This window comes from Haliotis rubra, unplaced genomic scaffold (genome assembly GCF_003918875.1).
Source record: "Haliotis rubra isolate DU_JTF1 unplaced genomic scaffold, ASM391887v1 Scf234, whole genome shotgun sequence".
In the NCBI taxonomy this organism is placed as follows: domain Eukaryota; kingdom Metazoa; phylum Mollusca; class Gastropoda; order Lepetellida; family Haliotidae; genus Haliotis; species Haliotis rubra.
The window spans coordinates 715,810-739,447 of record NW_025766381.1 but is presented as its reverse complement, the minus strand read 5'-3'; the positions used below and the strand labels follow the sequence as shown (position 1 = coordinate 739,447).

The following is a 23,638-nucleotide window of genomic DNA, read 5'->3' as shown; positions in this document are numbered from 1 at the left end:
TATAGACAGAGCATTGACCCAGGAGCATATGATGTGTCTTCACAACGAGGATGAATAATTTTAGGTGGAGTCTCCAGATACGATCAAACGCTTACTATTTAAAGACAAGAGTTTGTTTATGGATGACAACTTCTTTATTGTGAAGGGTCACGACGTTTCGAAGTATGTTCTTACTCCTTCATCAGGTGAATGAAACAATTAGGAACAAACAGCTATATTATGAATGAATGAATGAATCTCTTTATTTCCTCCAGATTGTAGTCCGAAGATCATTATAAACATGTACATGAAATATTTACAGCAACATAATCACAGCAATATATTCACAAGACATTCATATAGTGATATATACATGTACAAAGAAAAATGAAAGGTCTAAAATGCACAGTTTAGTGAGGGAAGCAAGGAATATAGGTATTTACAGAAGAGGGCAAGCATACATCTCCATGACATTTCATCAATATCGTTAGTTACTAGTAGTTATAATAGTGATAACACTTCATCTTCAGATAATAATTCTATTTGTACATAGACATCCACATCAAAGAGATCTATAAGTTTTGAAAAGAAATTATTTCTGTTGTACATATATATAGTGTTCACAGTGTAGAATTACATGGCAGTCATAATCATTACATTATCTTTTGCAGAGTTCACAATGTTTTGAGAATTTTCCCCTCGAGCTGATTTGTACACAAAACTGTAATATATCTTTAAACTGTGGGTAAAAATACATCAAACAATACAATCTATGTACACCAAAGAAATTGTGGATCAGGCGATATCTATTCATATCTTGCCTTACACACGCTTGAGAAACCCATCGTTCAGTTTCAGATTTATTTATGCAATTAATAGTTATTCTTCGCCATGACGATTTACATTTTCATTCATTCATTCATTTATGTCTAAATATATTTATGTCTAAATTTCACATCACTATTTCTGTGGCTTCCTATCCAAACAACTTCTGATTTGTCACAATTAATCTTAAGTCCTGACATTCGGGCATATAGGTCTAATGTATTAATTACAGCTTCGAACCATTTCTTTGAACCACCCAAAATAAAGTCAGTGTCATCTGCATATTGTGCAATCAAATATTCAATGTCGTCTACCATTATTCGTTTATTTTTTTAACAAGAGCTGATAATATGTTGGTATATTTTCATTTCCAAGTTATAATTCCTGGTTTCTGGGTTAAAGACGAGGGACCAGTTTCAAAACTGAAATTCAGTGATCTTAATAGAAAGTCTCCAAGGTCAATCCAGAACATGTTGAAAACCTCATAGGAGAAGCAACCAGAGCCTGGACTCTTGTTATTTTTAGATTTTGTTAAGTGCAGATAGGAGTTCATCTTTCGTTCCTGGTCCTTCAATTCTATCTTGATTTTCAATCTTACAATTGTCTTGCTCTCTAGGTAAACTGTTGATGTCTATATCTTTCACTAAGTGTTCTTTTGATGAATATAGATCACGATAAAAAGATTTTAGCTCCTATTGGTTGAGCATCATTGCAAAGGGTCACTGAAGTTGATGATTCAATAGAATGTCCATTTTCATCCCTGTGCACAGTACAATTAGCAATTTTTATCAGAGAATGTTATAGGAGTGACCTCCGTGACGCCATCTCGGATCAAATAGGGACGTCCTCGTAGCAACAATCATGAATCTTACGCTAACTACAAACGTCTTAAGAGAGATTATAGACCAGCTAAAAACTGCCATCCAAGATCTTTCTGAACAAAACCTCAAAGAATATGAACAGATTGCAGAGTGTGATTCTAAGCTATTTTTGGAAAATGGTGAAAACTAGGAAAGGAAGGAATGGTAATTATTGTGCACATCTGACTGTTGATTATCACGATGTCTGGGATCAACAGGACGCGTGTATCTCCTTTGCCAGTCTCTATCAGTTCATACTCCTCAGGCAAAACCAGACTTCAACCAGAACTTCATGCAGCAAACAGAAAGCAAAATCAATGAGTCATCCTCCTCACTGAATCGTGATCACATTCAAAATTCTCATCAAGTGAGTGAGAGAGTTAATATTTAACGTCTATCGGCAATATTTCAGCCATATTGTGACGACAAAAAGTTATGTACGAAGAATAAACCTATGGATACTTATTTAAAAATCTGCCAGCGAAGGGCAGTATAACGACTAGAATATCACAAATTAAAACTAGTTTGAGTTAAGTGTAAAATGTTAAATTATTTCACAACAACACAATATACAATCGGGCCATAGATCGCCAGCAACTGAAGGTAGATCACCATACCAGGGACCACGGGAACTTACAGTACATTTGCTTCCTGCATGGGCCCTAGCTGGATTTACACCATCTCCTCAGGCGCTGGCGATGGAAGGGAAATTTAGCCATAATTTAAAATAACAAATATTCTACGTTTATAAAGAATGATGGGCTAAACTGACTTTGAAAGGTTTGGGACTTACGTATCCCCTCAGGAATTCTCATCAAGAAACTCGATGTATCGTACAAACACTTACACGGAACAAAGCTGCTGGAAAGGACTGTAAACAAAATGAAAACATTATATATGGTGGACTTCAGACAGACAGACAGACATTTTATTTCAGTAATGTAGGCCCTTGGCCCATAATACAACATAGAGCAATTATAAAGAATACATACATGCTGGATATAGGATGACGATTGGAGTACAGGTTCAATTGATAGTAGTATTGGATTTATGTCTAAGTTTTAATACGGTGGAGGGGAATGTAGTTAATGATTTTAGATAATTTATGTAGTTGCGAGTAATTAAACGCACAAAAGTTTCAATTGTTGGAGGGTGGGTCTGGTGGGTTGTGAAACATTTATTTCTTATTTCAGAATATTTACCACAGATGAGTAGAACATGGAACTCATCTTCAACATAGTTTAAACCAACAGAGTGGCAGTAAAGGCAGAGACGTTGATCATAGGGTGTATTTGTGTGGCGGCCGGTTTCCACTGCTAATCTAAAGTTGTTACTGCGGAACATAGCCATAACTTTCCTTTGATATGGGAGGAAGTCACATGACAAGTAGTGTTCGACATTAAGTAAAGATTTAAATTGTGAATAATATTTACATTTAGATGAAGAGTCAAGTGAGGAACGCCAATTTGAAGGAAGCAGTCATAAAATCGCTGCTTGAAGATGGATATAAATGTTTTAATGCAGCCAATTTCTTGTGAGATCCATACAAACCCAAAACCATACTGAAAAAGGATTTGTCTTATATGTGAAGACCAAGTAGATTTATTATTATCATCGAGAGATTTGAGCATTTGGTAGGCCTGATAAGGAAGTCTATGATGTAGCTGCAACAGTCTGCACCAGTACATTATTGATCTAGAGGTATAGTGGTATTGCAGTGAGAGTCTGCCACACTCCCCAAGCACCATGCTATTGTTGGTATACTTGCTGACTTTGAGAAAAGTCTTACAGAACTTAAAATGTACAGTTTCAATATGTCTGCAATAAGTGGTTCCCCAAATCTCTGATCCATAACACAGAATCATGGAGTCAAATATCTTAAAAATGTCCTTGTGATTAATACATCCAAAATGTTTCTGGTAATTATAGATGGAGAATATAGCTTTGCTTGCTTGAGCTGCTAAACAGGATTTGGCTTTAGTCCATGACAATTTAGGGATGAACACAATCCCAAGATATCTGTATATATTCACAACTTCTATTTGTTCAACATTTAAAAACCATTTCTCATTCTTATTATTCATCTCACGCGCCTATTCAACGCCAAGGTATGCGTCATCATACCAACTCACAAAGGAAACAACAAACCAACAAATTTAGCCAACAACTACACACCCATTACTTTATTGCCAGTTCCTTATAAACTATTTGAAAAACTCTTGAAAAACAAACTTACCAAATGGCTTACCAATTCTGGTACCTCTCTTCCGAATGCCCGACAAGGCTATCAACCAGGACTTGAATGCACAAGAACCTCCTTTAACTTATCGGAATCCATTCACCATAACCTATAATTAGGGAGTAAAGTGTACGGAGCCTTTATTGATAACAAGCAGGCATTTGACACAGTATGGTATAGTGGACTCTTTCTCAGATTAGCTAACCTCGGAATCATTGGTCAGACATGGAGACTATTTGTGAACTGTTACTCTGACTTTACATGACCTTAAAAGTCTTATTGCAGTCAACGGCTGTCAGTCAGAACACTTATCCATGAAGCAATGTGTGAAACGGGGAGGAGTACTCTCAACCTTTATGTGACTGGTATTCATCGACGATCTGCTGAATCAACTACAGGCTTCAGGACATGGCATACGTGTTGGGAATTTGAGCCTTGGGAATCCGACGTTAGCAGATGACCTCACAGTTCTCTCCCTCTAATCCCTCTGGACACTAATCACTTCTTGATATAATCACTACCTATATCTCGAACTAGAGATACGAAGTAAATCCCACCAAGTGCCAGGTTATTGTCTTCAGTCAGCAAGACAACTCATCATGACTTCATACTCGCTGGCCATCCACTTCCAAGCAGTGACTGTGTCCCCCACCTGGGAACTAAAGTCTGCAACAACCTAACACATTCGCAGTCCATAAAAGAAGCTTGTCTTAAAGCAAGAGCCTCTTACCATTCTCTAACTGGTATTTGTATCTGACCACATGGACTCAATCCCCTGATTTGTTGGCGACCTATATCCCGTTTTTATATTGTATTGTCTTCGTAAATAAAATAGTTTTATATGTACATGCTAGTTTTAGACTCCATCTGTAATACTCTAGTTATTTTATAGTCTTTCGATGACTGATTATTTAGCAACTAAAATATATTGTTTATGTAAAACTTTTCTCGTCACTATATGGCTGAAATATTGCTGAGGTGACGTTACATTTTAACTTACTCACTCACTCAGTCCTCTGATTGTAGAGTCAGCAGTGAACAATATCGCTCTACCAACCCTCCTTTATGGATGTGAACTTTGGACAAACAGATGCCAACATGATGAACATGTATTAGAAACGGCATGGCGCTATCTGGCAAAGCAGATTCAAAGTTTCCCAAGACGTACCCGAAACAGATATGTGCCTCGGCATGATCGGATGGATTCCGGTCCAAGAGAAGATAACTAATTTTTTCCAGTTCATATTCTTCTACAGACTGATCACGCTATCTCGCCGCTTTTTCACTTCCAGACTTCTTCTCTACCTCGAGAAAGCCGACTCAGACACGCTACGCGGATTCTGTCCCGCAGTTGTCCCTGTTCTGCAGTTGTCTCTGGTCTTCAACTCTACAATCTCGGACACCTCCTCATTGTTTTAATTCAAGGTCTACCAATACCAAGCAAGCAATCTTGGATAAAAAAAATCATCACAGAACGAGTAACCTATACAACTGAATGGAAACATTGACAGCACGTCAAGACCTTCTACTTCCTAGCGCAGATGTGGATTGCAGTCCCTCCGCCCGGTGAAACGATCTGTGCCCTGTGCAAGCTCCTGTACACATACCTGCTACAACATGTCCCCAGCTCTATATGCCATTTACAGCAAAATCTGGAGCAACACGTTCTCAATTTATTGTTTTTTATATTGATATAAATTAAATTGTTCTCGTCACGACATGGCTGAGATATTGCCGATGTGACGTTAAATATTAACTCACTCTCTCACTCTGGAGCAACACGCTGGAATATCTACCCCTAAAGCTACATGTACATCTCTACAACTGTGACGACGAGACCTTCCTGCATTTGCTCACAGGTCGTCCATAGACTGTGTGCACTGATGCAGAGGTGCTGCTTCACTTCCACAACCTCTCCGCTGTTTTCTTCATGTCTGCTATGTCTGCATATCAGTACCTCATCGTGTGTCGCCATTTGCACCCATGAACCCCAGCAAAGATTCATGTTGTATATTAAGAAGTGCGTGTTCTTGATATACGAATTATCACATAGGGGATGGATATAGATCTGTTTCAAAAGAATCATCAATGAAAAGAGTAATTCATTAGTTCATCAAACCTCTGGACAAAACGATCTCAAGATGGACAGGCACATGCGTTACAGCATATTCTGTATATTTGTGCAAGGCGATACATGGATCTAGTCGCATCTCTCCAGGAGAAGTACCAATATTATTTTTTGTGCATGTTCAAAGGGTACCTGCTCTTTCAATGGCATCCGTGAAGGTCCGGGTTAGAATGAACCTTCAGTATCCCATGCTTGTCGTAAGAGGCGACTAACGGGTTCGAGTGGTCAGGCTCGCTGACTGGGTTGACACATGTCATCGGTTCCCAATTGCGTAGATCGATGTTCATGCTGTTGATCACTGGATTATCTGGTCCAGACTCGATTATTTACAGACCGCCGCCATATAGCTGGAATATTGCTGAGTGTGGCGTCAAATTCAACTCACTCACTCTTTAAATGGTGATATTTCACACAGTAGTTTTCATGGGCATTCCTGATTATTCAAGTCGTTTCCAATTCATGACTAGAATCTTAAACATAGATTCGTATTTCTTCCTAAGCTTTGTTTTATTTTATAAATACCTGTTTACGATGCAATCGCGAAAATTACAGGTAGGTATATAAGTGTTTGGTTGAAGCACGAGTAACGTATCACTCAATTTCAATCAGAAAGGCAGTCCGCCATAATCTGACTTTAGGTCATCACCAAAGCCAACCCCGGAAATTGATCTTCTACATATGTTTGATACCAGTTTTCTCGCGTGTATTTCTCAGGTGTGTGAGCATATAGTTTATGATGGTATTATCCTGTTGTAGGCTTGCTCAATGTAAAAACTCTGCCTGGACAGATCCATTTTCAACAGATATTTTTATTCAGCATCTGGCGGCTTGACGTACACTAAAATACAGATGCCCAACACTAAACACTAAACAAATTTGTACCACCTCCCTTACAAGCGTGGACTATATGTTATCATCATGGGGGTTCATGTCTCGAGGTTTTATGACTACGTATTTGGTTGTTATGTTTGATTGGTAATAATTATAAATAACCTTTTAAAGGCACCATTACCATTTGCAAGATTGCGCAGTTATTTTACCTCTCATAAACTCTGTTGTTTTCTTATGATTCGGAGTAAAATGCTCATGCTTGTCATTGAGGCTTTAATGTTACACATGGAGATGTATGCGTGTCATGCTTCAGATGTCTAAATCGTAACACGAAACTTGCTGCTCGGAAGTAAACAATCCGCGAAGTCCCTCCAACATAGTGCAGGAGAAATTGGGACGAGAATACAACACACGAGGCCGTAGTTCTATTGACTTTTGACAGTTGAAGACAACAAGATACTCGTAGATGCTTATGCTTGACTGCCACTGTCGACCAAGAGAAATGGAAGAGCTTGATAACATTGTTTACATGGCCTTACCTTAAATGTTGGTAGAGGTGTAGTTGGCCATATGTGGCACGAATTGCCTTTTTTAGGGGAGTGTCGGTGCAGATAATGCTGAGAAGCGGATTGATATTGACGGGTATCGCCAGGTGAGTGGATCAAATTCTCTTCGTACATTATATTTTCTGTTTGTACACATTCATGTATGTATGTCCTCCCGAGAGGGTACGGAAGTCCCAAAACATTCCCAGTAAATTAAAACTCCACTTTTTTAATCGTAGAATATGTGTTATTTTAATGCATGTCTAGATTTGTCGCAATTGCTAACAGTTGAAGGGATGATGTAAATCCAGCTGGAGCCCATGCAGGAAGCAAATGTACTGTAAGTCCCCATGGTCCCTAGTATGGTGATCTACCTTCAGTTGTTGGCAATATATAGCCTGTTTATATTATATTGTCATCTATAGTTAAACTGTTTTAGATCTAATGACTAGTTTTAAATTCGAATCTGTGATAATCTAGTTATTTTACTTTCCATCGTGGACAGGTTTTTTACAATTTACCATTAATTACTATGTGTAAAATTAATTGTTCTCGTCACGATATGGCTGAAATATTGCCGATGTGACGATAAATTTTAACTCACTCACTCACTTTTTTAACCGCAGTATATATGTCATCTTAATTATGGCTAGATTAGCAATGCTTGCTAACATCTGAAGGGATGGTGTAAACCCAGCTAGAGTCCATGCAGGAAGCAAATGTACTGTAAGTCCCCATGGTTTCTAGTATGGTGATCTACGTTCAGTTGTTGGCAATCTATAGCCTGGTTTTCTATTGTACTGTCTTCTGTAATTAAGCTGTTTTAGAGTTACATACTAGTTTTGTCTGTGATATTCTAGTTAGTTTTAATGTCCTTCGTTGACAGTTTTGTTTTTAAAATTACCTTTATGTATTCTAGAATTATAACTTGTTTTAAGTCACGATATGGCTGAAATATTGCCGATGTGACTTTAAATCTTAACTCACTCACTCATGTATGTATGTAGATGGTAACAGACAACTGGAAGCGGGTATAAGCCTAAGCATGCTCAAAGCGCACAGTTACAATTTGATAATTATTACCTCGGATAACCCAAGCTGCCTGTGAAGCGCTAGAAGGTTAGTAGTCATATGATTTATGGCACCGGGTACCCATTTTTTCTGCTTGGTGAACCGCGGCAATTTTGAACAAACTCACTTTCCTAAGTTGGGACCACATGTGCTTCGTTGTGTGGCAGGACTGAAGTCCTTGAAACCCTCAGGAGTCAAGCTGCCAAACAGTCATCCACCCAAGACTCTCCGCGCTCAACCTTGCTTAACTTCAACTGATCATGTGTATATATTTGACACGTCATCCCTGTTATATTAAAAATTCTTCAACCTATCTTGATTTTGAAACAACATTGTTGATACTTATAGCTATCTTTATGTTTTGAAGTGACGAAATCAGAGTGAGGTCTTGCATTGTTAACCATTTGCCTTTGTTCGCATGCAGAAGGTTGCAGCTCTACTGGGTATGGTATCCGAAAGCCTCTTTCTTAGATTACAAGGACAGAATATAGTGTTAATATGCGTCGGGTTTAGGTACCAATTTTCAACAGTCTTTACTCTCCTTTATTCAGAAATCCACGTTAATCATAATCTTTGTTTTAGCAGTGACTTCATCAGCGTATAACATGAAGCTTTTGGGCAGCCTCGCATTGTTAACCATCTACCTTTGCTCGCAGGCAGAAAGTCTCATCTCTACTGGGTATGATATCGAAATGTCTCTTTCTCAGCTTATAATGAAAAATATCATGATTTCAATTACTCATTATATATAATACCTCGTTTTTTGTAACAGTGTGTTTAATTGTAATGTAAATATGTATCGTTCCAGGGTTATCCAAATAACCTTCATAAAGCATGTCATTCGATGGTCAATTGTTACTTTTTACACATTCTGCTTTCAGTCGAGGACTACTACTTATCGACAAAGGTATGTGTAGTATGGTGCATTATACTATGAATCTTTTATGACTATGAATTCCTTTTCAGATCTCCCGTTGTCATACTGATGAAATTAATGTGTTTTATGCTGTATTATCTATCTCAGTGTGGGGTAAACTACGGTTATAACGAACTCAAAGGGAAACAACCTCTAGTTCGTTATGAGTAACGGTTTTTCTACTATAGTCCGTTTGGTTCAAAAGCGGACCGATGAATTGCAATCTAACTCGAAAACTAATAAACATATAATACTCAATGAAAGGCTGATCATAATCAAAACATCAGACCAACTCTGTGAGTTTTTTTCAGAATTTATGTCCTAAAACTAAAAACGTTGTTTAACAAACTATCATCAAAATATTTACACAGTTCACTATTTGTTGACCTGTGAAAGTCCGGGTTAGAATATTGGCCATCAGTAGCCAATGCTTGTCGTAAGAGGCGACTACCGGAATCGGGTGGTCAGGCTCGCTGACTTGGTTGACCATGTCATCGGTTCCCAATTGCGCAGGTCGATGTTCATGCTGTTGATCACTGGATTGTCTGGTCCAGACTCGATTATTTACAGACCGCCGCCATATAGCTGGAATATTGCTGAGTGCGGCGTAAAACTCAACTCACTCACTCACTATTTGTTACGAGGGAGGAATACAAAGAGAGGAACAGCCAGATGTGTGAGAAAGTATGGAGACGGCACAGCACAGGTAAATGAATCAATAGCTTTGTGCACGTGCCCCCCACCCCCCAACCCCGTACACCTGGCTGTTCCTCTCTATCTCTTTTTGCATTCCTCCCTCGTGACAAATAGTGAACTGTGTCAACATTTTAATGATTTTTATTTTTAAGGACATAAGTTCTGCAAACAAAATCACAGAGTCTGATGTTTTGATTATGATCAGCGTTTCATTGAGTATTATGTGTTTATTAGTTTTCGAGTTTTCGATTGCAATTCATCGGTCCGCTTTTGAGCCAAACGGACTATAACATGAACATCAAGTGGCCAAGACAAAACGAACAGTTCGTTATAAGTGTGTTCGTTATATACATAGTTTATGTATGGGAATTTCAGTGGTATCCGTCTCATTGCGAAAATGTATCTATTTCCCGTCGTTTTGTTATCACTCTCTAAATATCGTTGCTAACTGACCTTCGACAATGCTTCCATATGTTGGTCATGACACCACTTTGGACATCCATGGAACTTACACCATGCTTGCACGTTTTGTCATCTATCTTGTATCAAATAAAACATATATTGTATATATTATGGTATTACTATTAGCAGTAAATCATGTTGCAATCAAGGATATGCATGGCATGATCGTACAGGCTTTTAACTCCGTTGCAAATCATTTTTTTTTTCACTATAAACATATTTTAAACAGAGAATGTGTTCTTTAAATGTAGATTTATTCCATTTCATTATAGTAATAGCTACTGGCCAATACGACATCGTCCTCTGTTGGTTACCTTGTCATTTTGGAATTTCTGGTAACACAATGTCCGAAACTTTCAATGTTAAATTTACACTTACCAGATTTTTAAACGCAGTATTTTCCTTCTATTAAACTGTTGGCTAAACTTGTCATACAATCGCATGCAGCTGAAGTGGTGGTGTAAATTCAACTAGGGTCCATGCATGTAACAAAGGGTACTGTAAGTCCCCATGGTCCCTAGTATGGTGATCTACCTTCAGTTGTTGGCGATCTATAGCCTGTTTCTTTATATTGTATTGTCCAAATAGTGCTATCAGTTTTAACTTTCCACACTAGTTTTAGTTGTAACTGTTATATTCTATTTGTTTTACTGTCCTTCGTCGACAGGTGTTTTTAATACACATATATTCCATTTCAATGTTAAGTATGTTCTCGTCACGATATGGCTGAAATATTGCCGATGTGACGTTAAATATTAACTCACTCACTCACTGACTCATTATATTTATATTTATTATTCAGTTATCATTTCAACTATTTGATGATATCTACTTGTGTTCTTGATCTCACAAGATGTGTTAATGCCCTGTTATGTTCGCCTGGTTACACCATGTGAAGCCCATTTCGGGTGTCGCTGTGGTATTGCTTGTATATAGCTGAAACCGTACTCAAACACTCACTCCAATTTTGTATTTTTTCAGATACATCACAAAATCAAAAACAGTGTATGAGTGTTGTCCAGGTTGGAAGTCTAAGAACAATGTAGACTGCAACTTAGGTATTGATGTACAGCGTATTATTATTTGGTCCAAATGCTTCTGTGGTCTGAGATTAGATAATTATCCTTTGTGAGATTGAACAAAAGACATATTATTCTCCCTGACAGAGATATTGCAGTGGATGAAAGAAGGAGTGAGTGAGCAAGAGAACGAACGAACCAGCAACCAGTTCTAGTTTGCTTTCTCTATTCGATGCCTTCTAATGTACGTTTCTGTAGTGGCCAATTAATGATAACATCCGTATGTGAGTCCATGCAGGTAGCAAAGGTACTGTAAGTCCCCATGGTCCCTAGTATGGTGATCTACCTCGGTTGTTGGCAATCTATAACCTGCTATTTTAATATTGTATTAGATTTAATTACTAGTTTTAATTTTCTATCTGTGATAATCTACTTGTTTTACTGCTTCGTTGACGGGTGTTTATAATTTACCTTCAATTATTATTAATCTATAACTTGATTTAGTCACGATATGGCTGAAATATTGCCAAAGTGACTAAAATATTAACTCACTCACTCACTCACCGTAAGTGAAAGTATATAATGTGTGAATCTCACCACGAACACTAGAGTTATTGATATATTTGAATTGAATATGTAGTGTGCCATAAGTAACTTTAAAGTAGTTTCAAGCTGGTTAAAGAGTTTCTTTGCCTTGCAGCTTCATCATAGATGGTGTCTAGTTATTCTCAGGCAAAGTGCGTACAGCTACGGAAGCTGTCTATATGTCAGTAATACTTTGGTTTGTTGTTTATCGCCACTCTCAGCAATATTCCAGCTATATGGCGGTGGTCTGTAAATAATCGAGTGTGGACCAGACAATCCAGCATGAGCATCAATCTACGCGATTGGTATACGATGACATGTATAAACCAAGTCAATGAGCCTGATCACCTAATCCTGTTAGTCGGCACTTACAACAAGCATGCGTTACTGAAGATCAATTCTAACCCGGATCTTCACGGGTTCTTCAATAATACTCATTACGAAGCATACACAGTTGTTTCACTCTGTTGCCAGGACCTCTATTCAATTATAGCCAATACAGCACCATTTACCATGTTAGAGCTGAGTTTGTTGTAATACTGAAGAAATGGCTATCTAATGCAGTTGGATTTCTTCCAACAATAAACTGTAGTGCAATGAAACAAAGTCTCATCCAAACACCCTAGCTGTTGACAAATGTTACGCCACGCCTTGCTATGCCAAATTATTATTTGCAGTCGCTGTTGAGTTTGTTGTGTATCCAAAGAAGTAATTATCCAATACAACTGCATTTCTTCCAACAATAAACTGTAGTGCAATGAAACAAAGTCTCTTCCAAACGAACACCCTAGCTCGGGACAAATGTTACATCAAACCAAATAATGCCAAATAATAATTTGCAGCCGCTGTCGTAATGATCTCATAAATGACAAACAAACCTCTCTTCAATAGAAGAGTAACGTATTGAAACATCATGGTGTTACCATGTTGTCTTCTTCAGCCATCTGTTACGGCAAGGACAACACAAATGGAGCTTGTAACCAGAGAGGAAGCTGTGTTGCACCAAACAAGTGTTCCTGTCACACTGGGTATACTGGATCACAATGTGGTAAGCATACGGCTTAGCAAGTGTGCTTATTATACAAGGGGGCGGTGGGGTAGCCTAGTGGTTAACGCGTTAGCTCGTCACACCTAAGACCCAGGTTCGATTCCCCACATGGGTACAATGTGTGAAGCCCATTTCTGGTGTCCCCCGCCGTGATATTGCTATAATATTGCTAAATGCGGAGTAAAACCATACTCACTCACTCTTGTACAAGACGTATTGGAATTGAATTATGTGATTTCCGATTGAATATATGTTAGTATCACGAATTTCAGTTACAGCTTGTAGGCTGCGTTTTTGTCAGGTGCATCGACGTTTGACAGTAAGTTACTCGTCGTAAATGGGTTGTTATCGATAGGGTATAGACGGGTGCAGGTGTGTTCTGTCTGATTAGCCTCACGGGTGCCCGTTAAAGCGGAGTTTCCTAGAGCCAGGGTTTTATATACAGGCTTTTGATCGGTTGGATTGTGTGGCAGTATGCGAAATAGTTTCCAACTATTGCTAGCCAGTCAGGCCAGCTATGCCTGAAAGTAACTAGCCCACCTGAAATTTGAATGTACAAGCTAAGCAAAAGATTACAAAAATAGATGAGAAAAGGATATTGTTGGCATGACCCGGGTTTCATCATTAAGCTGCTAATAGTAACATTTTTATCAGGCCAAAATCTTGAATGATTTAAAAGTTTATTATAACTTAACAAGTCGGAGACAGTGGTATATTTACAAAATGACCCCTTGACAATTCACAAGCCAGTCAGGCCAGTGACTGTGGCGATTTACAGGCCCGACCGGATTTTTATTAGCCACGGGCCAGCGGGCCAGTGGCATTTTTTGGCACACTGCTGTGTGGAGTTGTTATCAGCACCTTATGCAGTGATAGTAAGCCCTTGCTTGTTGCCCCGCCTGTAACGTTAGGTATCAGTGTGATCCGTGTCAAGTGTAAAACATGTGGTAAGAACAAAGTCCACATTGTCCGTGTTACAACAAGTATGTTTGATCTGAATGTCGTGATTGTCAGATATTGTATATGTGTTCCTACCAGTGGGGAAGATGGGGGCGGCTAGCAATTTCTGTGCATTAAAACTTTCACAGAATGAGTAACACGTGGTGCTTGAATGACAGCATTGCTGGTAGTGGTAACTAAAGCGTATTCATATAATTTTTTATTTAGTACCTTTTCTTGACTTACAGGTAAAGAATAATACGTTCAAATAGTACATATTGATTGCATATTATATATGAATAATATTTAAATCTGTGTCGTCATTAGAGCGAATGCATTGTTTTCCAGAAAAATGTCTTGATGCTAGGGGAGATCCTGACTATTCCATCTGGTGGCAGGTTACGAGCCATCCGGACTGCGCTTGTACGTATCCTGAAATCGTTACATGTATACAAACACATATGAGATAAAATATATGAAGTTGAAAATGATATATATGCTCAACAAATATAATGTATAACCATTTAGGAAACCCCACACCATCACTTAACCATCACCAAATGGATCAAGTGGTAGTCTCTACCTAGCCCGACGTTCTTGCCTGTGCCAGTCTGTGAGTGAGTGAGTGCATTTTACGCCGCACTCAGCAATATTCCAGCTATATGGCGGCGGTCTGTAAATAACCGAGTCTGGACCAGACAATCCATTGATCAACAGCATGGGCATCGATCTGCGCAATTGGGAACCGATGACATGTGTCAACCAAGTCAGCGAGCCTGACCACCCGATCCCGTAAGTCTTACGACAAGCGTGGGCAAATCTCTGAGAGGGGTCGTTTATTAGAACGACGGTTCCTCACACCAGCAGCCTCCTCTGATGGTGCTGGTGGAAAGTCAGATTCCCACTCTCCATTACCGGGTCATTAAGACCATGGGATTGTGTTTTGCCAAACACATTTAGACTCGTTTCACAGTCATTGTCTTCCTCGGTCCTCCTCGATCCGGTGGCCACTTGCTCCCCCTATCAGTCGACAGTGTGCTTAATGTTCGAGGTAGCATCCATCTTCGCCATGCATGCCAATAACTTACCATTGTGTATTTGCATTGTGTCTTCGTCTGTAAGAAAACATATTTTAGTGCTGTCATCTTTAAGACTGTACAGAAACCTGTAGTGCACATACCACAATTATGAAATTCATACCCAATGTGCAAGTTCGCTTTGTTGCACGTGAGCGTGCAACCCCTAGGTTTTGAGATATTCTGTGAAGCACGTGTTTTACAGGTGAATACCAGTGTGCTGTGGTATGATCCCCTGTTTGGACCAAATGTTTTACAACCACGCCCTTCTGTTCAGGTGGTGCCTACATTATGTTGATATATAGACATTGTGTATTTTCCTTAAGATCTGTTGATCTTGTGAAACTGTGTTGTTTGTTATATCAGTGACGTGTTCGTGGAAGAACCAGTGGTGTTGGCCTGGGGACTGCCCTGATATAAGATTGAGGACGTCCTGCAAATGTCGGAACGGGTTCATTAAGCAAGATGCAGGAGCCAGCTACACAAAGTGTGATCGTGAGAGGAATAAGGGGCTCCCAAATATATAATATGTTTTCGGATATATATTAAGTATAAGTTAAATATGGATTACAAAATTGCCTTCCTGCGGTATTGCACTTCACCTTTCAATTTACTGTTTGTCTGTTCGACTCTGAAATGCTATATATACTCCCCATCAAAAGTTTAGACTCACTAGTGTAAATGTAGCCAGTTACTTGTATAAAGTCAACTGTTCTAAAATACATTTTGCAAAACTGTCCATACTGTTTAAAGGTACTGTTGACACATGAACTGATGTATTGTAAAACACATTTGTAACGTTGACAAGATTATTGTCATGAGTTCAATAAATGATTTAAATTAGTGAAAATTGACGAATTCGTAACAAAACTTTACACTAAAACGCAGCTATTCACATGCATGATATTTGCACATGCTTTACAGCAATTTGATGCCTGATCCTCGTGCAGTACATCTGCATAAGGTTTGCAGTTGGTTCCCCAAGTTAGTGGAGATATTCATCTTCGATGTAACCATACATATATACATAACATATAGTGAGTTATTTAAGTGAGCCTAACCTTTTGATTGGTAGTATATATGTCTGCCAATAACCCAGGGGAACGTAAGTCTGGAACTAAATGAAAACAATACATAAAAAATGGTATTTACAGTTGCTGAGAAGCCCCAACTGCTAACGTGCCATCTTGGGATGACCGATGAACATCACAACGTGAGAAACTCCACACATGGCTCTCACCCTGGATGTGAATATGAATCCGATACATATGTCAACTTGAATCCCACATCTGTACACCTTATTTTGAGCGCCAAGTTAGACAATCTTGACATCAGAAACCCCCCAAACTACATCTACGAGCAAGGATACGGAATAATATATTCAAAGGCGACCCTGTCGAAGGTTTCTATTACAGGTATAACTGCCTAATCATTTTTTCCTGAAAGCGATATTCCAAATACACTCACTCGTAAATATTCTCGTGATTTTGAACAAATAATGATCTTTTCATAAGATTAAATTTGTTGGAATTTCGTTTGATCCATATGGCAATGAGCATTAATAATCATATTCCTGGGGTTTCTATTACAGGTATAACTGCCTGTCATTTTTTCCTGAAAGTGATATTCCAAATACACTCACCCAATGGATCATACTCCCGTAAATAGTCTCGTCATTTTGAATAAATAATTATGTTTTCATAAGATTAAATTTGTTGGAATTTCGTTTGATCCATATGGCAATGAGCAATAATAAACATATTCCTGGGGTTTCTATTACAGGCCTGTCATTTTTTCCTGAAAGTGATATTCCAAATACACTCACCCAATGGATCATACTCCCGTAAATAGTCTCGTCATTTTGAACAAATAATTATGTTTTCTGTTATGAGATTAAATCTGTTGGAATGTCGTTTGATCCACGTAGTAATGAGCATTAATAAAAATATTGTAACATATGTTATATTTGGGATTACACTTTCTTAGTAAAGTACAGATTCTAGTACTTTTTTGGGTGGAGTCCCATCCGGGATTCGAGGCACCTAATCGCCAACACACAAAGTCAGACGCCTAGACCCCTCTGCCACCGCAGCTTCCACCGCGGTCTGGGCGTCTGACTTTGTGTGCTGGCGATTAGGTGCCTGATTCTGAGGGTGTGGGTTCGAATCCCGGATAGGACTCAACCCAAAAAAGTACTAGAATATGTACTTTACTAAGAAAGTGTAATCCCAAATGTAACATGTGTTACATTTGATCACTTTCTAAAAAGGCATTGTGCATTTCATTAAAAAAATATTCCTGAGGCATTAATTTTACATTATAGGACCATATTCATATTGTTTCATGCACTAATCGAAAGAAAATGCGAACAGATATTGATACGCATTATAAACTTTTTTTCTGTGTGCAGGACTTGAAACTAGCTTATCCACAGTTATATTGTCCGGCGGAAGTGACTGCTCAAAAGCGCTTGGGAACACTTCACCATCTTCTTCCTTGACATGTTCACGGACTATAACAGTACCTACAGACATGTATGATGGAGAAAGGTATGACCATGTGACAAAACAGTGCAATACTATTATAAGCATCTAAGTGTAAGAAAATTAATATCATTGCCAACACATGCTAAAACATCATTATTACATTATCTGGCAATGTGCATCTATTTCGCTTGAAGTTTAAGAATAAAAAAGATTGTTACAGCAAAGAATTTATAGATGACTAGTAACTACTCATGTAAACTTTAAATGCATTACAGGCCTGTGGCCTTTTTGAAGTACGGAATAAAGATTGATTGATTGACTGACAAAACAGTATGAGAAATGAGATCTGTCTTTTCATATATGAATATGTATTAGGGAAGTTGGTAGAGAAGATTGAATTTAGCCTTAAGTATACTATCCCAAAAAAGAAACGCATAGGCGATTTGTATTTTCAAAAATCTATCGTCAAAATATGTAACAGAAGTGTTGGTAACATGATTTGCACAAGTGAAAAATCGACATTACCTAAAAATGTTGATTTTGATGAGATTTCTCACAAGGATTAAAAAGGCATCGCCACAACGCAACAGAAATCACTTTCCAGTTGAAATTGGGTGGCCGGACTTCGGAGGATATCCGGTCAAACTGTACGGAACAGGTTGAAAGAGATTGGTCTGAGAGCTAGACCCGACGTCGGGACTGTGCTACGTCGTCACTATCGCGCTCAACGTTATCTAAAAGTATCCACTTGGTTGTATAGACATTACCTTCTTCTAAACTGGTGTAAAAATTCATTCACTGAAGTCTATTTGTGCACGAGTTATACATGTTTGAAAATACAACATTTTCGCAACAGATTTCTGGCCTATGCATTTCTTTTTTTGGGGATAGTATATATTGAGAATCTAATGTCTTTAACTAACCATCAAACAGCCAGTTTCCTTATACTGATTTACCCACCAGGCCTTGAACTATAAGAGTCAACAAAACTAAAAAGTGAATCTTTTGAAAAAAATATGTAGTGGGCATTGGAGAAATTCGACACGTCAATGACCAAATTGATACTCCATTCCATTCTTTATCCCAATAAACCATGTGTTTCCGTTTTGAATCGTGAAAATTTGACTTGAGCTTGAATACATGTGTGACAAATGCCAATGATCAACGCGAGGGAGTTATGATTTATTGCTATATCCGCTGTATTTCCCTCATTTCAACTGGGACCTGAAAGGTTTATGCAATGTAATGCATTAAAACAAGCCAGATCGTATTTGAATCAAGTATTAGAGTGGGAACATATTATAATTGTTAATAGACAAAAACGATTTGAAACCGGACGATTGAGCACGTGTAACCAATGGTGGATTCCATTCCATTTGTATTAAACTAGAAAAAAATACACCTTCAAAATTATATTTGATGGAATTGCAAATTTTGGTATGTGTCATATATTTCCTGTTTTTCTTTGATCAGGTGAATACTTGACTCGCTTTTGCGTGAACGTTAGGCCAAAGCTAATTTGAGTTGTTAAGTGATCAATGAGAACGAATTGAACATTTTGTCAATATCGGTAGTATTTCTGCCAATGCAATCCAGTGAAACTCGCCAACGAAGGACAGTTACACGATTATCATCCGCACAGGCATTTCACCTTTCACGTACGCTTCTTAATAATTGCCGCAATGATGTTTAGTGGCTGTTCTTCATGAAGACATGAAGACGAAAAGCTGTGAAGTAAAACGATTGAACTGACAAACGTCGTTTTTTATCGAGTCAGCAAAATTGATACTATTTTAAACTAGTATTTGACCATGAAGGTCCGGTTTTCTCCATACAAGCAATGTGTGAAGTGCATTCTTGGTAATAAACAATACCATTTTTTCTGATATATTAATATCAAATGCATGTTTATATTATTCAGGTTGTGTGTACTGTTTTCGGCTACTGGAGGGGCATTCTTTAGGTATCAAGATTTTGACAGACACCATATTGGAACCCAGGTTACGTCTCAACAAACGTCCACCAAACATGTCTGTTTCCGGTATGATATGGGTCAACCTGTCCACTGCTCCAAGCTGAGAACGGGACATTGTTCATCACAGCCACTGGAACTAACAACCCGCATAACACGTTCAGGTGTGCCACAAATATATCTTTTTACAACACGATTCATTTTTGAAGATATTTTAACCGTGAACATATGTTCATCATTGTTCTGTTTATCATGCAATGTTCTTGTTGTAGGTTTGATCCATGTCAAAACCTCTGGTTGGACAGACCCAGTACCACACGGTGGAAAGGCTGATGCAGTTTCTGGCTTGAAATCCATTAGAATAATGATTCTCAGCACTGTAGATAATGGAAATATGATTGATGTTCTACATGCGCCACTTAAAGGTCTGGATCTAACGTATAACACGTTTACTTTGGATAAATCTATTCGCCTCCCAGACAAACCTGGCCTCTATGCTGTCATCTTGGAGGTTCACGACAAGGCTGGAAACATCCAATCAGTCAGACGTTTTGTGTTGTATGACAAATCATCCAAACTGATGGCAATGCCATCAAAACCCCTTCAGGTCGTGTCCGCAACACAGAAATCTAACTATCAATGGCAGACAAACCTTGGATCAGTGTGCATTGACTGGAAAGGCCGTTACTACAATAATGAAATGAGGGTCAATAATCCTTTGAGTCCAGTTCGTCCCCAGGTTGGAGTGGAAACCGACTATGACCAAACTACTGGAGTCCTTAATATCTACGGGACTCCTAATGTTGATGGCATCGTTGAGGCAAAGTATTCTGTCTCTGTCAACCAGGGAGCTAAATCACACTGGACACTGGTTCCTCACTTCACCCATCAGTCTGTTTGTATCACACCAAAACTGCTTGATGGTCAGACGTATGATATTTCTGTTGAGATGAAAGACTTTCTTAACAACTCAATGGAGGAATCGGTACGTGTCCACATTGACTCTACTGTTCCTGATATATCCAACTTGTGGCTCGTTAAAGATGGAAACAAGCAGGTGTACGTCCACGACAGCCTCGACCTTTCTACCATGGTGCTCCACTTTGATGTCAGTGACCCTCACAGTGGTATCGAATCCCTGGAGTGGTATCTTGGCATCAAAGACTCAACAGAAGACCTTGGCCATGGTGTGTTGGCGGTAGAGAAGATGAATGGCCAGGTGAGTGAGTGAGTTTAGTTTTACGCCGCTCTCAGCAATATTCCAGCTAAATGGCGGCGGTCTGTAAATAATCGTGTCTGCGCGAGACAATCCAGTGATCAACATCATGAACATCGCTCTGCGCAATTGGGAACCGATGACATGTGTCAACCAAGTCAGCGAGCATGACCACCTGATCCCGTTAGTCGCTTCTTACGACAAGCATTGTCACCTTTTGTGGCAAGCATGGGTTGCTGAAGATCTATTCTACCCCGGATCTTCACGGGTCTGAATGGACAGGTAAAGAGGGTCACTCATACATAACACGTCAATTAGTAATCAGACTGAATGTTTTTAAAATTTTCAATTTTATAATACAGAAAAAGATTTGTTTCAAATCATGAACAAAACATCATTTCTACATTTATATTTCTTGTTTTGAAGGCGTGTGCATCATACTTCGACTGCTACTGTCCTTCTGTTGGTGAATGCCAGTTTCATAACCACACTGTCAAGATGGATAGTCTGCTGCCCAACAAGATCGATCCTTCTCTAAACAACAAGGCCGTCTACTTCACAGTCACTGCAACGAATGGAGCAAAGATGAGCAGCTCCGACCACCTTGATATCCTTGTCGAGGCATCTGCCCATGTCTAATGATGATGTTCTTATTAAACTGAAACTGAAAACTAATTAGCATATATCCACTTACAGCTTACTGATTACACATTTACACTGAATAAAGGTAATACAAACCTTTAAAGTTTTCCTCCCTATGTTGAAATTTTTTAAACATGTTTGTACATGAACGATGCGATGAAAGGACATGATATCTGTTCCTCGATGCAGCTTGGTGTGGAATTGGCAATGGTCGAATTATATTCCTGAAAATGTAGAATTCTGTTATGAAACGTTTTAAATAAATGAAATATGACAACGTTACGTTTAGGTAATTATTGAACTTTGGAATAATTGTAGAAAGCAAGAATTCGAAAGTATTAGGTTAAATGAGATGGATGACTTTAACATAATGTTGTTTCTTTTGATGGATATATGTTTGTTTGTGTATGAGTATATGGGATTGGTAAAAATGTCCAACATACACTGCGGACGGCCTTCTACAAAAACACAGAGGCATTTTCAAATCAGCATTTCATAAGACTTCTAATAACAATTACAGAAAGGAACCAAAGCTTTAAAACACTATGTGCGTCTTTCTAGGCCTCTTCCTTTTCTACGGTGCGTCTTTACAACGCATCACTACATACGATTCAAAGAGAAATTGTTGGATTGGTTAGGGAAGTAAGCATGATAGTTATTAACTTTGTATACACTTCCCACGCCCATCTTTCAAGTAGCCATGAAGATTTACTTGTATGAAGTGAAATTCAGCAGCATCAAGTCACACAGTGATTTATGTAATTGTACCATAAAACAAGAACACATGTTGACCTATGATAGTACAGGACCGTTCATAATTTATGTCTGAAGGGATTGATAGTAATGTCAAGGTGAGGTCACACATTTTGTTCTGGGGAAGAAGGGGGGATCATCAATTTTGTACACATGCATTGGGGATGGGATCATTGATTTTATACATTATAAGCAAGGGGCTCACTTACTTTGTTCATAAATTTTATGGGGGGGGAGGGTCATTCACATTATACATGCTTCTCCATAACACACACACACACACACACACACATACATTATGAACGATCCCTATCACTTACCTTCACAGAATGGAAGACCTCTCCAGATCTCAAATCGGCTATACCCAGTGCCTTGATCTTCTACATATGTATAAAAGATTTGTCTCTATATGAGGCATGATGCCCCATGGATTTCTGCATAATGGGGATTATTGTCATCACGTCTGCAAACAAACATCATTCAGGGTCGTCAGGGCAGCCTAATGGTTAAAGCGTCCGCCCGTCACGCTGAAGACCCAGATCCGATTTCCCACATGGGTACAATATGTGATGCCAATTTCTGGTGTTCCCCGCCGTGATATTGCTGGAATATTGCTAAAATGGGGCGTAAACCATACTCAATCACTTTCAGTGACCGAGACAATCAGCGAATAACTTGTTGCCCTGCATGTTAAAGGATAGGGTGGGGGGGTGACACATCTTTTTACAGTTTAAACTGGTGTGAAAACAAAGCTTATCGACAGCACAATATTCAGGAGACTTGATACAAAGACTGATGACTGTAAGTATAAATGAAGATTAAATGGTGATAGTCTTTGTCCTACACCTTTATAGAATAGACATTAATAAACCTCTTGAAGCACCCCATAAAGGACAAATTGAGAGAGTGAGTTGGGTTTTACGCGGCTTTTAGAATTGTCCAAGCAATTTCACGGCGAGGGACAGCAGAAAAGGGCTACACACATTGTACCCCTGTTGGGAATCGAACCCGGGCCTTCGGCGTGACGAGCAAACGCTTTAACTACTAGGCTACCCCACCGTCAGGACAAAATGAACTGATACGTGTTCATATTGATTCTGTTATAAGTGATATGTGGAACATATGGCTCGTGAAGGATGGAAACAGGTATAGGTCCACGACAGTCTCGACCTTTCTACAATGGTACCCCATTTCCAAATGGAGTGTTGTCAGTGAGAACTGTGAATAGCAAGGTAATGAAAAGTACAATTGATGAGTCTTACATTTTTCATTTCCAGCCTCATCAGATGCTATCCATTTCGTTTTCCTGGAGTGCAAAACGAAATGTGTAAGAAAGGTGTTTGGAATAAT

General features: G+C 38.8%; 3 protein-coding genes across 4 annotated transcripts in view; all 3 read left to right on the top strand.

Moving 5' to 3' along the window:
• The window catches only part of LOC124278266, a 200,798-nt gene that overhangs the window by 69,489 nt on the left and 107,671 nt on the right, over positions 1 to 23,638 (top strand). The gene's annotated exons all lie outside the window — the stretch shown is intronic.
• LOC124278268 overlaps positions 1 to 23,638 on the top strand; it is a 187,787-nt gene that overhangs the window by 94,120 nt on the left and 70,029 nt on the right. The gene's annotated exons all lie outside the window — the stretch shown is intronic.
• Positions 7,469 to 21,817, top strand: LOC124278270. 2 transcript variants are annotated; one of them, XM_046713990.1, is made up of 11 exons: positions 7,469 to 7,514; positions 9,061 to 9,157; positions 9,360 to 9,385; positions 13,097 to 13,204; positions 14,492 to 14,566; positions 15,586 to 15,714; positions 16,374 to 16,634; positions 17,630 to 17,768; positions 19,627 to 19,841; positions 19,950 to 20,896; positions 21,320 to 21,817. In XM_046713990.1, the coding sequence occupies exons 2-11, from the start codon at positions 9,084 to 9,086 to the stop codon at positions 21,530 to 21,532; spliced, it is 2,187 nt and encodes a 728-aa protein (XP_046569946.1). In that variant the 5' UTR covers positions 7,469 to 7,514; positions 9,061 to 9,083; the 3' UTR covers positions 21,533 to 21,817. The 2 variants fall into 2 exon arrangements, with proteins under 2 accessions (XP_046569946.1, XP_046569947.1); XM_046713991.1 differs by having other exon boundaries at positions 7,472 to 7,514; positions 9,064 to 9,157.

What these genes read in the sequence shown, in the direction of transcription:
- LOC124278270 (XM_046713990.1), top strand. Translation starts at nt 9,084, where the DNA reads ATGAAGCTTTTGGGCAGCCTCGCATTGTTAACCATCTACCTTTGCTCG. An exon ending in GAGCCATCCGGACTGCGCTT is followed by an intron (nt 14,567 to 15,585) that starts GTACGTATCCTG and finishes TTGTTATATCAG; the next exon opens with TGACGTGTTCGTGGAAGAAC. An exon ending in CAGCTACACAAAGTGTGATC is followed by an intron (nt 15,715 to 16,373) that starts GTGAGAGGAATA and finishes TGGTATTTACAG; the next exon opens with TTGCTGAGAAGCCCCAACTG.